Source organism: Erpetoichthys calabaricus, chromosome 3, assembly GCF_900747795.2.
Source record: "Erpetoichthys calabaricus chromosome 3, fErpCal1.3, whole genome shotgun sequence".
Taxonomy (NCBI): Eukaryota; Metazoa; Chordata; class Cladistia; order Polypteriformes; family Polypteridae; genus Erpetoichthys; species Erpetoichthys calabaricus.
In genome coordinates this window covers 235,272,463-235,284,697 of record NC_041396.2, presented here as the reverse complement: position 1 = coordinate 235,284,697, position 12,235 = coordinate 235,272,463, and the positions used below count along the sequence as shown (strand labels likewise).

The following is a 12,235-nucleotide window of genomic DNA, read 5'->3' as shown; positions in this document are numbered from 1 at the left end:
AAGAGAAGGTTTGTGGATGTGGTGAGAGACGACATGCAGGTGATGGGTGTAACAGAACAAGATGCAGAGGACAGAAAGATATGGAAGAAGATGATCCGCTGTGGCAACCCCTAACGGGAGCAGCCGAAAGAAGAAGAATAAGAATGTTATCCTTTTTAAAATGTAATGTAATGTTGATATACTGTTGAATCAACATGATTTTTGGAGCATTGAGTCACTTTTAAAATTAACATTTTAGACCAAAAAGAAATTATTAAAAATCCCAGCATGAGATGCTATAAGATAATGGTTTAAAGTGTTGATGATGTCCTTGCTGGTGTTAAAATGAAAAGTATGTTAAATATATCTCAAAAACAGGGGGAACATTCACTTTAATAGGAGTAATTTTATTAGGAATCGAGGAATATTGGGCGGCACGGTGGCGCAGTGGGTAGCGCTGCTGCCTCGCAGTTGGGAGATCTGGGGACCTGGGTTCGCTTCCCGGGTCCTCCCTGTGTGGAGTTTGCATGTTCTCCCTGTGTCTGCGTGGGTTTCCTCCGGGCGCTCCGGTTTCCTCCCACAGTCCAAAGACATGCAGGTTAGGTGGACTGGCGATTCTAAATTGGCCCTAGTGTGTGCTTGGTGTGTTTGTGTGTGTCCTGCGGTGGGTTGGCACCCTGCCCAGGATTGGTTCCTGCCCTGTGTTGGCTGGGATTGGCTCCAGCAGACCCCCGTGACCCTGTGTTCGGATTCAGCGGGTTGGAAAATGGATGGATCTAGGAATATAATGGTCATTTTTACAGTAGTTTTTCCATGGAAAGTACACTCCAGAAAAGTAGCATTTACTAATCTTTTGCAGTATATATATCTGAATGTTTTTTGTTTTAATTTTGATTTGTCTTTATTTTTCAGCTTTTAAATAGTCTTGTGGAAATCAAATGTGTCTTTATCATGTTATTTCATTTTTGTAGTCTGATATCGTGAATATTAACGAAATCTTTAAAGATCTTGGTATGATGATTCATGAGCAAGGTGAAACAATTGGTAAGTTGCCACATTTATTTTGAGATTAACGCAAAGGCAGGATTGTGGATAAAGATTGAACATTAGGTTACCTTCCCAATCCTACATATGTAGAATGTGTTGCCTTATTTGCTATGCTCAAAAAATTCAAACATTCTCAAAAATATATGTATAACTTGGAATACACACCAAAGAAACATATTGAGAGAGCAGAAAGCATGTTATGTTGTCAGTTTGCAAGCCAGAGCTCTTTTCATGGAATTAAAAGAGTGCTGGCTTAATATCAGTCTGTCTCTTTAAACATAAAAATGTGTACATTCTGCCATAAATATTTTGTTTGCTTTTAGACAGCATAGAAGCTAATGTAGAAAATGCAGAAGTCCATGTGCAGTCAGCAAATGAGCAGCTGGCAAGAGCAGCAGATTACCAGGTAAAGCCAACCAGGAAGCTTCATGATCAGGCTTGCCGCTGAAGGAGGGCAGCAGGCCATTCCATTCTATCCAGTATAATTGGTTGGGATCACATCAGTTTCTGTGAAGTGACCTTTGCTATTCTTGACCAAAGATGAACTTTTGTTATACATATCATGCTGTCACTGTTTTTAAGCAGCAAGACAGTGTGTTGACGTAGCTGGTGACATTTTCTTCTGAAAAAATACATATATCCTTATTTTATTTTGAATGTTTCTTTTTCTTTTTTCTCTTGTAGACCAGGTCCCGCAAGAAGATCTGCATCCTCATTGTGGTTCTTGTAATTTTGGCTGTAATTATTGGAGTAATCATCTGGGCTTCTGTAAAGTCCTGAAGACAGTGAATTAAATTGAAATTTCTGTTCCACCTCAAATCCCAGTCTATTTTTCTTCTTTGATTGATTAAAATATAAACGCCATTGTTATTAGGCCAAATGTAAAAATGAATTGCACTATACTTGAATAGATACTCTATTTTTTCATTTTTAACCAGTACTATTACTTTTAAATCAATACTGCTATAGCATTTACTGACAATGAAGAAAGCAGATGCATTTGAGTTGTGTTGCAACATTTTATATTATTGCTAATAAATGTCTAACTTCCAAGTGCCTAGAAAATACTAATGTATGTCAGACCATGCCACAAATTATGTGCAAAATTATTATTTATTGTGTAGTACAGCTAATCATAAAATGTTCTGTATGTGTCTTAAAGTAGGTCTTCAATCACTGCTTTTTTATGGTGGAACTAAGTAGATAAATAACTTTATTACAACTAATAAAAATACACAAAGTTGGTTCTGTGAAATAATAGCAGTTATTTCCTATTTTGAAAAAGTTATACTTAAATGTATATTACAGTTCTAATCTTGTTTATATTCATAAAAATTTAATTCTGCGTTGTCTAAAGTGTTGTGACTGACCCAAGAACTAATGAGAGCCAGTTGTAATTAAAAATAAACCCTTGTTCTACACTAATAATTTTATTAATGTTATTGTTATTCAGCAATTTCTAATATAGTGTTGTAAAGGAGACAAAGAGTTTCCAATTAATCGAACATTCACGTTTTTCACATGTTAGAGAAGTGATGGACAAAATGCATGTGGACATGACAAAAATATAAACATTTCTATACATTTAGTGACTAGTTTGGAAATCAGACTCATAATAACAAACTGAATATGTCTATTTTTGTAAACAGTCAGGCAAAATTAAACGTTTATCGCTGAAAAAGCACAGAAGCTAATTTTGTCCTTTACACAAACAGACAAATATCACACTTTTTTCCCTTGTGCTTAAAACTCATTTAAAAAAAAGTGTTTATACAACTGCTGCAATGTTACAGAGAGAGAGAGGGCTTGCGTGCTTCTGAGAGACAGAGGGGGAGGGGGCTCGCGTGCTGCTGAGAGAGAGAGAGAGATGGGGGTGGAGCTGGGGAGGCGTATTCTATGGTGTAATTAACTATATTTGTGCTTAAAAATCTTTAAAAAAATATATTTACATACAGTTCGTGCGGTCTGGAACGGATTAATTGTATTTACATACAATCCTATGGGGGAATTGCTTCAGTTCACGAACAAATCGGTTTATGACCGAGGTTCCACTGTACAGTAATCCCTCCTCCATCGCGGGGGTTGAGTTCCAGAGCCACCCGCGAAATAAGAAAATCCGCAAAGTAGAAACCATATGTTTATATGGTTATTTTTATATTGTCATGCTTGGGTCACAGATTTGCGCAGAAACACAGGACGTTGTAGAGAGACAGGAACGTTATTCAAACACTGCAAACAAACATTTGTCTCTTTTTCAAAAGTTTAAACTGTGCTCCATGACAAGACAGAGATGACAGTTCCGTCTCACAATTAAAAGAATGCAAACATATCTTCCTCTTCAAAGGAGTCAGGAGCAGAGACTGTCATAAAGGCAGAGGAAAATCAATAGGACTGTTTGGCTTTTAAGTATGCGAAGCACCGCGGCACAAAGCTGTTGAAGGCGGCAGCTCACACTCCCTCCGTCAAGAGCACAGAAAGAGAGAGAGAGAGACAGAGAAAAACAAACAAGCAAAAATCAATACGTGCCCTTCGAGCTTTTAAGTATGCGAAGCACCGTGCAGCATGTCATTTCAGGAAGCAGCTGCACAAAAGATAGCAACGTGAAGATAATCTTTCAGCATTTTTAGACGAGCGTCCATATCGTCTAGGTGTGCGAACAGCCCCCCTGCTCAATCCCCCTACGTCAGGATCAGAGAAAGTCAGCGCAAGAGAAAGAGAAAAGTAAGCTGGGTAGCTTCTCAGCCATCTGCCAATAGCATCCCTTGTATGAAATCAACTGGGCAAACCAACTGAGGAAGCATGTACCAGAAATTAAAAGACCCAAGCAGCGAAAAATCCGCGATATATATTTAAATATGCTTACATATAAAATCCGCGATGGAGTGAAGCCGCGAAAGGCAAAGCGCAATATAGCGAGGGATTACTGTATATTGAGTCTAGAAAACATGATCAGCAAGTCTTTGATAGGCTGCAACAAAATGATGAAAGAACGGGCACATTTTTTTCTCTCAAGCTGGGTGGGTGTTAGTTAGTTGATTAGTTACTCGAAGGATTTCAAGATTTAATATGCACAAGCGGTAACACTGCAAAAGCAGCCCAAACCAGAAAAGACAGCTGGCAAAAAGTGGCAGACAAATTAAACGCGTGTGCATTGTACTTACTGAAAGCGGCGTTACGGATTTTGCAAATGTTCATTTTTTCCCTCTGCTTAAAAAACATTAAAAAAGCGGCGTGATTATGCGGCGTAGTTGGTATGCAGCGTGTAAAACAGTTTGTTTGTCACGGATAATTTGCCTTTTACTTTAACACAAAGACAATTTCCTGTTAGATTTGCCTTTGCAATGACAATTGATAAGGCACAGGGCCAAACTTTCAAAAAGATGTGCATGTATCTGCCAAAACCAGTTTTCAGTCATGGACAGTTGTATGTTGCTCTCTCCAGAGTTCCATCTTTTCATTCACTTACTGGTATGCCTGCAGGAACACGTGCAGCGAGCAAGAGAGAGCAAGCGACACATACACACGCATACAGGCGCACGAGAGAGAGAGAGCGCTGGATGCATAAGAATAATAATACTTCATTACATTGATATACCGGTGTTTTCAGTATTCAGCTATCCACACAGGGAGAAACCGGGAAGCGAACCCAAAATCTTCCACAGTCTTACTGCAAAACAGCAGCACTACCATTGCGCTACAAGGCAGTTAAAGAATGCACCGGCCTCCATTTTGTTTTCACTTCTGTTTACAGCGATCGGATCGTAGCGTGCATTGTTGCAATGTTACTTTTCTTGGTGGCTTATTACATTACGGATGTTTCACATGTTAATTTTTTTCCCTGTGCTTAAAAGACATTAAAAAAGTGTTTCTCAACTGTGACTCCAGAACAACTCAGTACGCAAGCTATATTAAGCGTCAACAACAAAGACTCGCTACACCTTAATGAACAAGTGCTGAAACTTATCCCTACCGACGAAGTAACTTTCACCAGTGTGGCCTCCATCGTCACAGACGGTCCCGCTTTCAGTCACGGACAATTGTATGTTGCTCTCTCCAGAGGTCCATCTTTTCATTCACTCACAGTGGTATCCACAAACCCACCCCATTTGGACAACTGTGTCGTTCAGCAAGTGTTCACCTATCAATACATAATTATGCGGCGTATGTTACGCCGCGGGTTGGCTAGTATATATATATAAAATCCTAAGCCTAAAAGTACAACAATTTTGTGCAATGATTTTATGTCACATTTTTTGTCACGCTTTAAATCAGGCTTAAAAACCTACATATACTGTATATGTTTGGTGTCACTCTTTCCAGAGTTTATCAAACTTTAATGTGCTGATGTTAGATTTTCAGATTCTTATTCCATTTTTAAATTATAAACTAAAATATCAAGAAAGTTGTGGTTTTTATTTTTGATTGAGTAAACTTTCTTTCTCAGGAACAAACTATTAAAAAAAATGATCAGTTCATAACACCAATGTTTGTATTTAGGTGACTTAGTTAGCTGAAGGTCGAGTTACGATGACCCATTGCATACCACTTTAGTTTTTCCTGTTAATTAAAAGAGTCATTTTAAAAAAAAACAAGTTTTTTATCTAGAAGAATGCCAGTTAAAACAAATGGATTGTTTATTTAGTTTCTTATAAATACTCATCGAGCATAGTGGACCTCAATTTAAATACTGCTATCGGTAAGAGAGTAAATATTTTATTCTCATTTCATGATTTTTACTCCATTAAATAATAATTAATTTTTCTTTTACATATTTATAGAAATTCATGATTTTGACATCAATAAATGTTTTGTACATTTACAGATTTTATATTATATATATATATATATATATATATATATATATATATATATATATATATATATATATATATAATAATCTCTAAGGCTAGAACATAAAAATAAAATCAGATTTATTTTTGCATTTCCAATTTTTTTTTTACGTTTCCTCATTTGTTTTTGTGTATTCTGGTATACTTTTGGATATTCAATTATTTTTGAGTTTTCTCATTTGTTTTTATGTACTCAACTTGTTTTTGCATTTTCTGATTTGCTTTGCAATATTCAACTTGTTTTTGAAAATTCTGGCTTGTTTTTGTGTTTCTTGATATTTTTTGCATGATATAATTTATTTTCGTACATTGCACTTCAGGGCCACCGTAAAACACTCATTTTCTGAAGAAGAATTCATTTTAGGATTTATTAATTCACAAGGGGATTAACTCAAAGAAACTACTTTTTAAAAGATACTGTTGAACAACATGAGTAACATTGACACATGTAAATGCCAAGGCATGGACAAATGCTGGACAGGTTGCTATGTTGTGGTGGCCATTAACATGTATCAGATAATCTGTCGTTTTATATAAACTGCCCAAAAAGCTTAAGGGAACACTTAATCATCATAGTTTAACCCCAAGTCAACTAAGCATCAGGGATATCAGTCTATCCAGTTAGTTAAGCGATTGTGAATCAACTTCAACTGCTTTGATGCAAATGAAAGTGACAACAGGTGCACTGGAGTGGCAATAGCAAGACAACCCCCAAAAAGGAAATGGTTTTGCAGGTGGTGACCACAGACAATTGCTCTCTCCTTATCCTTCCTGACTGATTCTTCTCTAGTTCTGTGTTTTGCAAGTCTCCTTGTCACTACTGGTAACATGAGGCAGTACCTACAGCTGATTCAGGTTACAGAGGTAGTCCAGTTACTCCAGGATGGCACATCCATATATGCCGTAACAAGAAGGGTTTCTTTGTCTCTCAGCACAGACTCAAGAGCATGGAGGACATACCAGAAGACAGTCCATTACACAAGAAGAGCTGAACAGGGTCGTAGAAAGGCATCAACCCAGCAGCAGGACCAGTATCGGTTGCTTTGTGTGAGGAGAACCAGGAGGAGCACTGCCACAGCCATACAAAATGACCTCCAGCTGGCTACTGGTGTGCATGTTTTTGAGCAAACTATCAGAAACAGACTCCTGAAAGATTGGTATTTGCCAGGGAATACCACAGTTGGCAGCTCTGCCATTGGCACCCTGTTCTCTTCACAGATGAAGGTGGGTTCATAATGAGCACATGTGAAAGACATGAAGGATTCTGGAGACATCATGGCGAACGTTATGAAGCCTTCAACATTATCTATCATGATCAGTTGGCGGAAGTCAATGATCCTCTGGGGAGGCATATCCTTAGAGGGTCGCACAGACCTCCAAGCACTAGGCAACAATACCCCGACTACTGTTGGGTACCAGGATGAAATCCTCAGATCCATTGTCAATCTTTACAGTAGTGCAGATGGCCCTGGGTTCCTCCTGGTGCAGGAGAAGGCTTGGCCTCATGCAGCCAGAGTATGTAGGCAGTTACTGGTGTAATAAGGTGCTATATCAGCGCCGACCCGACACAGACTGACACCGGAGGCACACGTAAAATAAAACTAAAAAATTTATTTTCTTCACCCGTGGGGCACGTCTTCCCCGTGTCCCACAGGCCCTACACAGTCCCACACTAAGCACAAACTCAACACAAATCAAATCTTCTTCTTTCCTCCACTCCTTTCGGCAGCTTTGTCTCCTACCTCCCAAATCCAGTTTCTCGAGTGGTGGCTGCTGGCTCTTTATATAAGGCACCCGGAAGTGCACCAGTTGCTTGATTGCCCATTTCTGGCTGCATTTCCGGGTGTGGTGAAAACACTGCCCATAAGGGCTCAGCAGTTCCTTGCTGCAGCACCCCCTGGCTGCACCTGTGGATCCCAACAAGGCTGCACCAAACTCCAACTCCTATGAAGTCCTGCAGAAGTCTGAGGCACTGCTGCAACCCAGGGGGGTTGCCATCTAGTATCCCGAGGGAGGTATTGGGTAGCCCATGCTTGCTCCCTCAAAACATATACTGAAGGGCCGTCCCGGCCATCCGCCACACTGGATAACAAAAGCATTGATGCTGTTGACTGACCCGCACATTCTCCAGACCTGAATACAATTGAGAACCTCTGGGACGTTAATGTAGCAGTGCCAAGTAGTGCCACAGACTGTCCAGAAGCTCACTGATGCCGTGATCCAGGTCTGGTAGGAGAACCCCCAGGACACTATCCGCCGTCTCATCAGGATCATGCCCAGGCGTTATCAGAAATGTATACAGGCACGAAGGGGTCATCCGCATGACCAAGTCACATAATGAGTTGCCGTGATGCAATTCACTTAAGTTGGATCAAATTGTGATTTCAATTTTTGACTATTATGTAAGCTTGAAATTTTCTGAGTTGATATCATTTTATAAATGTGTTAGACTGTACTTATGACATTAGACTGTGATTATACTAGCTGTATATATTTATTTCTGTGGTACTGCATTGTTAAAATTCAAACTTTACTTGTTTCCTTACAGAGATTTTAAACATTTCATAAAATGCCACAGCAAAATGTGTACATATTCGAAGGAATAGAACACAAAAGTTGTTATTGTCACAAAGTTTAAATCTCTGTGCTACAAATTTCCTCTGTTCTGTCTGCAATGCACTAATTTCAGTGATCTTCAAAATTATCTGAGACATCATACATTCACTTGTATTAAATGATAATGCAAGCCATCACAGACTTGTGTGTGTTTACTGTTAGGTAGCAAAAATGTCTGTCAGCTTGTGGGGGTGTTTTTAGATCACTGTTGTGGAGGACGTATATCAACAAAGACTTCAAAGTAAGATTCCTTTGTGTTAATTTTGCAATTTACTGGCACGGGACTCTCTCTCTCACCTTGTGACAATTGCTGATGGAATAGAAACAAGTTATATACAATACATGAATTGTATACTGAGGTAAAAGAAAATGCATGTAAATAATCATCATGCAGATTACGTTTTTTATTCTAACTTTCAACAACAAATGACCTAAATAATATTGTTCTCATAAATGTGTGACACTAGATGGCACCATTGTGTCATGTTATTGAACTCTTGGGTTTTGATGTAAAAGTAAAAAAAAAATGCTTGTCTTAGTTTATCCCTGGATTGACTAGATAGATAGATAGATAGATAGATAGATAGATAGATAGACTATACAAAATTATTATTTTAATGGGTTAATATTCCAAAATATGCTTCAATACCTAGTAGAATTTAATATCTTGGTTTTACCTCGAGTTCTTTTTTTTTTTTTGCTTTAGTCCTGATACCTGAAAATTAAACATTTTCATTATTTATACATTGAACAAGAAATAAATGCAGGAATACAGATTAAGTAATGCAAAAGAGAAGTTGTAGTTCTCTTGTTTGTAATAAATGAATAAATAAGTAAAACATTTTCATTGTGTGTATGTGTTTAAAAAATAGGGATGATCCTTTTTTATATAAAGGAATTTACATCTGAAATTTTTTTTAACAAATATTAATTACCTGCACAAAACACTACATATGGCAATGTCCAGGTCTCATACTGATATAAGAACTTCATGAGCATTTTCATATTACTCAAACAACAAAAACTACAAAGCTAGCTATTGCTGCCTTGGCATGAGTCTATGGAGAAATATTTCAGACAAAAGTAAATAAACAAATTTGCAAATAAATAAAAGTACCTTGAAATGTGACAATAACTAAAGAAAAAGAGCATGAAAGGCGAGTGTAAATAAATAAATGTGTTACAGAATATGTTTTTTGTGCTCATTTATTTATCTAATTTTATCTGTAATATTCCTCCAAACGCAACAAGAAATAGAACTTGAATGTTAAAATGTCACTTTGACTCAAAGCTGAGAGGGTGGGCTCTAGTGAGTGCCGTGTTTTACATGGTGAATCATCAGTACACTGGATTTAAACCTTCAGCCATCAAATACCACATTTACAGCACACACTTCAGATGCAGGCACCTAATGATTGACCTGGAGTTTTGCTTCACACAGGAATTCTGGGCACTCGTACTTGATGTGCACAGTCACAACTTTGAACATTCGCCATGAGCCACAGGATTCCCAGTCAAACAATGCTTGTACGTCCAGTCTGCGGATGATTTCAACATGTTCTCTGTCAATACCACAAATTCTGTAAACAAATTCTATTAGCTTTGCATCATAGTGAACAAACAGGAAAGCATACAATTAACAAATCTAAATATATAATTAAACAGTCAAAGCTGATTACTCACATTAAACACTTCAGTATCACGTATTATGCCCTGTACTTCACAATAACAAAAGACATAGTTAAAGATCTTCATATTGATTATATGTTTGCACCTTTTGATCAGTTCTGTTGAAAATGTCTTCATTTTTCTATTAACAAGGTGGAAATTTTATAGGAAAGCATTTGCCTAACTTCCGTAATCTACTGTAGATCCAATGCTCATACTAGAAAATATTTTATCTAGGAAGAAGAAAAATATTGGCAGCATTTCCAGACTTCTTCAGATATTGTCCCAGAGCTTACCACTAGAAAACCTTCAGGAATGCTGGGATAGAATCTACTTTATAATTTGTGACATTCATTCTTCAGTTTGTGCAAAATACACTGTAATCCATCTGAAAATTGTCCACCACACATTATTAATTAAAATTGTCTAGTATTTATCAGAGATGGGACCCTAATTTTAAATGGTGCCAGATAGCACTAGCCTCGATCAGGCATATGTTTTGGGGCTGTCCAAAATTAAAGCTGTTCTGGAAAAAGATTTTTTTCTTATACAGTACAGTATATAAGATTCACTATAGCTGCAGATACTTACATTAGCCTTTGGAGTCTTTCTAGATGAGTTAAGATTATCTGGCATTATTTTGTACTGTACATTAGATTGTTAGCCTGTCAACTAATTCTCCTCAGTTATAAGAATTCTAATGTGCTCTCCATAACAGGAATGTTATATTTTATATTATCTAAGACTCCAAAAAATCTAATTTTCTTTACTGGAACTATGCAGAGCTTCTTTAGAATTTGGCCAGATTTTATTTTATATTAAGTTTGCTATGTTCCTGCCTGCGTCTCTGCCAGGCTTCTATTGTTTTAATTACCCTAGGTTCTTGTCTATAAGCCGGACTCGTGTATAAGCCGGAGACCAAAAATCATACGAATTTTTAAAATAAAATCTTATCATAGATAAGCCGGACTCATGGATAAGCCGAACGTACTATAACCTATAACTAATAGAAGGGAGGGAGGTCAGTGGTCTCACTCGCACCCATTTAATTTCTTTAAGGGGGGAGAGAGTGTGAGATATTGGCGTCTCTCTCACTCCCCGCATGGCGCGGTTGGAGCGGCCGGAGCGCTGGGCGTCGCCGAGTCAACACGCGCGCGTAGCGGTCATTTAAATTGTGATTTTATATGTAAGCATATTTAAATATATATCACGGATTTTTTGCTGGTTCGCGGATTTCTGCGGACAATGGGTCTTTTAATTTCTGGTACATGCTTCCTCAGTTGGTTTGCCCAGTTGATTTCATACAAGGGACGCTATTGGCAGATGGCTGAGAAGCTAGATTGCTTACTTTTCTCTCTCTCTTGTGCTGACTATCTGTGATCCTGACGTATGGGGATTGAGCAGGGGGGCTGTTCGCACACCTAGACGATACGGATGTTCGTCTAAAAATGCTGAAAGATTATCTTCACGTTGCTATCTTTTGTAAAGCTGCTTCCTGAAACGACATGCTGCACAGTGCTTCGCATACTTAAAAGCTCGAAGGGCACGTATTGATTTTTGACTGAAAAACAAACTCTGTCTCTCTCTGTCTCTCTCTCTCTATCTCTCTCTCTCTCTCTCTCTCTCTCTCTCCCTGCTCCTGACGGAGGGGGTGTGAGCTGCCGCCTTCAACAGCTTTGTGCCGTGGTGCTTCGCATACTTAAAAGCAAACAGCCCTATTGATTTGTTTGCTTTTCTCTATCTATGTGACATTCTGTGCTCCTGACAAGCACTCCTTTGAAGAGGAAGATATGTTTGCATTCTTTTAATTGTGAGATGGAACTGTCATCTCTGTCTTGTCATGGAGCACAGTTTAAACTTTTGAAAAAGAGACAAATGTTTGTTTGCAGTGTTTGAATAAAGTTCCTGTCTCTCTACAACCTCCTGTGTTTCTGCGCAAATCTGTGACCCAAGCATGACAATATAAAAATAACCATATAAACATATGGTTTCTACTTCGCGGATTTTCTTATTTCGTGTGTGGCTCTGGAACGCAACCCCCGCGATGGAGGAGGGATTACTGTATAAGCCGGATT

General features: G+C 38.2%; 1 protein-coding gene across 1 annotated transcript in view; it reads left to right on the top strand.

Moving 5' to 3' along the window:
- stx7l (syntaxin 7-like) overlaps positions 1 to 2,454 on the top strand; it is a 197,400-nt gene extending 194,946 nt beyond the window's left edge. The window contains exons 8-10 of the mRNA XM_028797913.2: positions 951 to 1,023; positions 1,350 to 1,432; positions 1,711 to 2,454. Of these exons, the coding sequence (XP_028653746.1) occupies positions 951 to 1,023; positions 1,350 to 1,432; positions 1,711 to 1,806 (252 nt within the window). The 3' untranslated portion in view covers positions 1,807 to 2,454. The remainder of the gene's footprint in view (positions 1 to 950; positions 1,024 to 1,349; positions 1,433 to 1,710) is intronic.
- Positions 2,455 to 12,235: the final 9,781 nt, after the last annotated feature.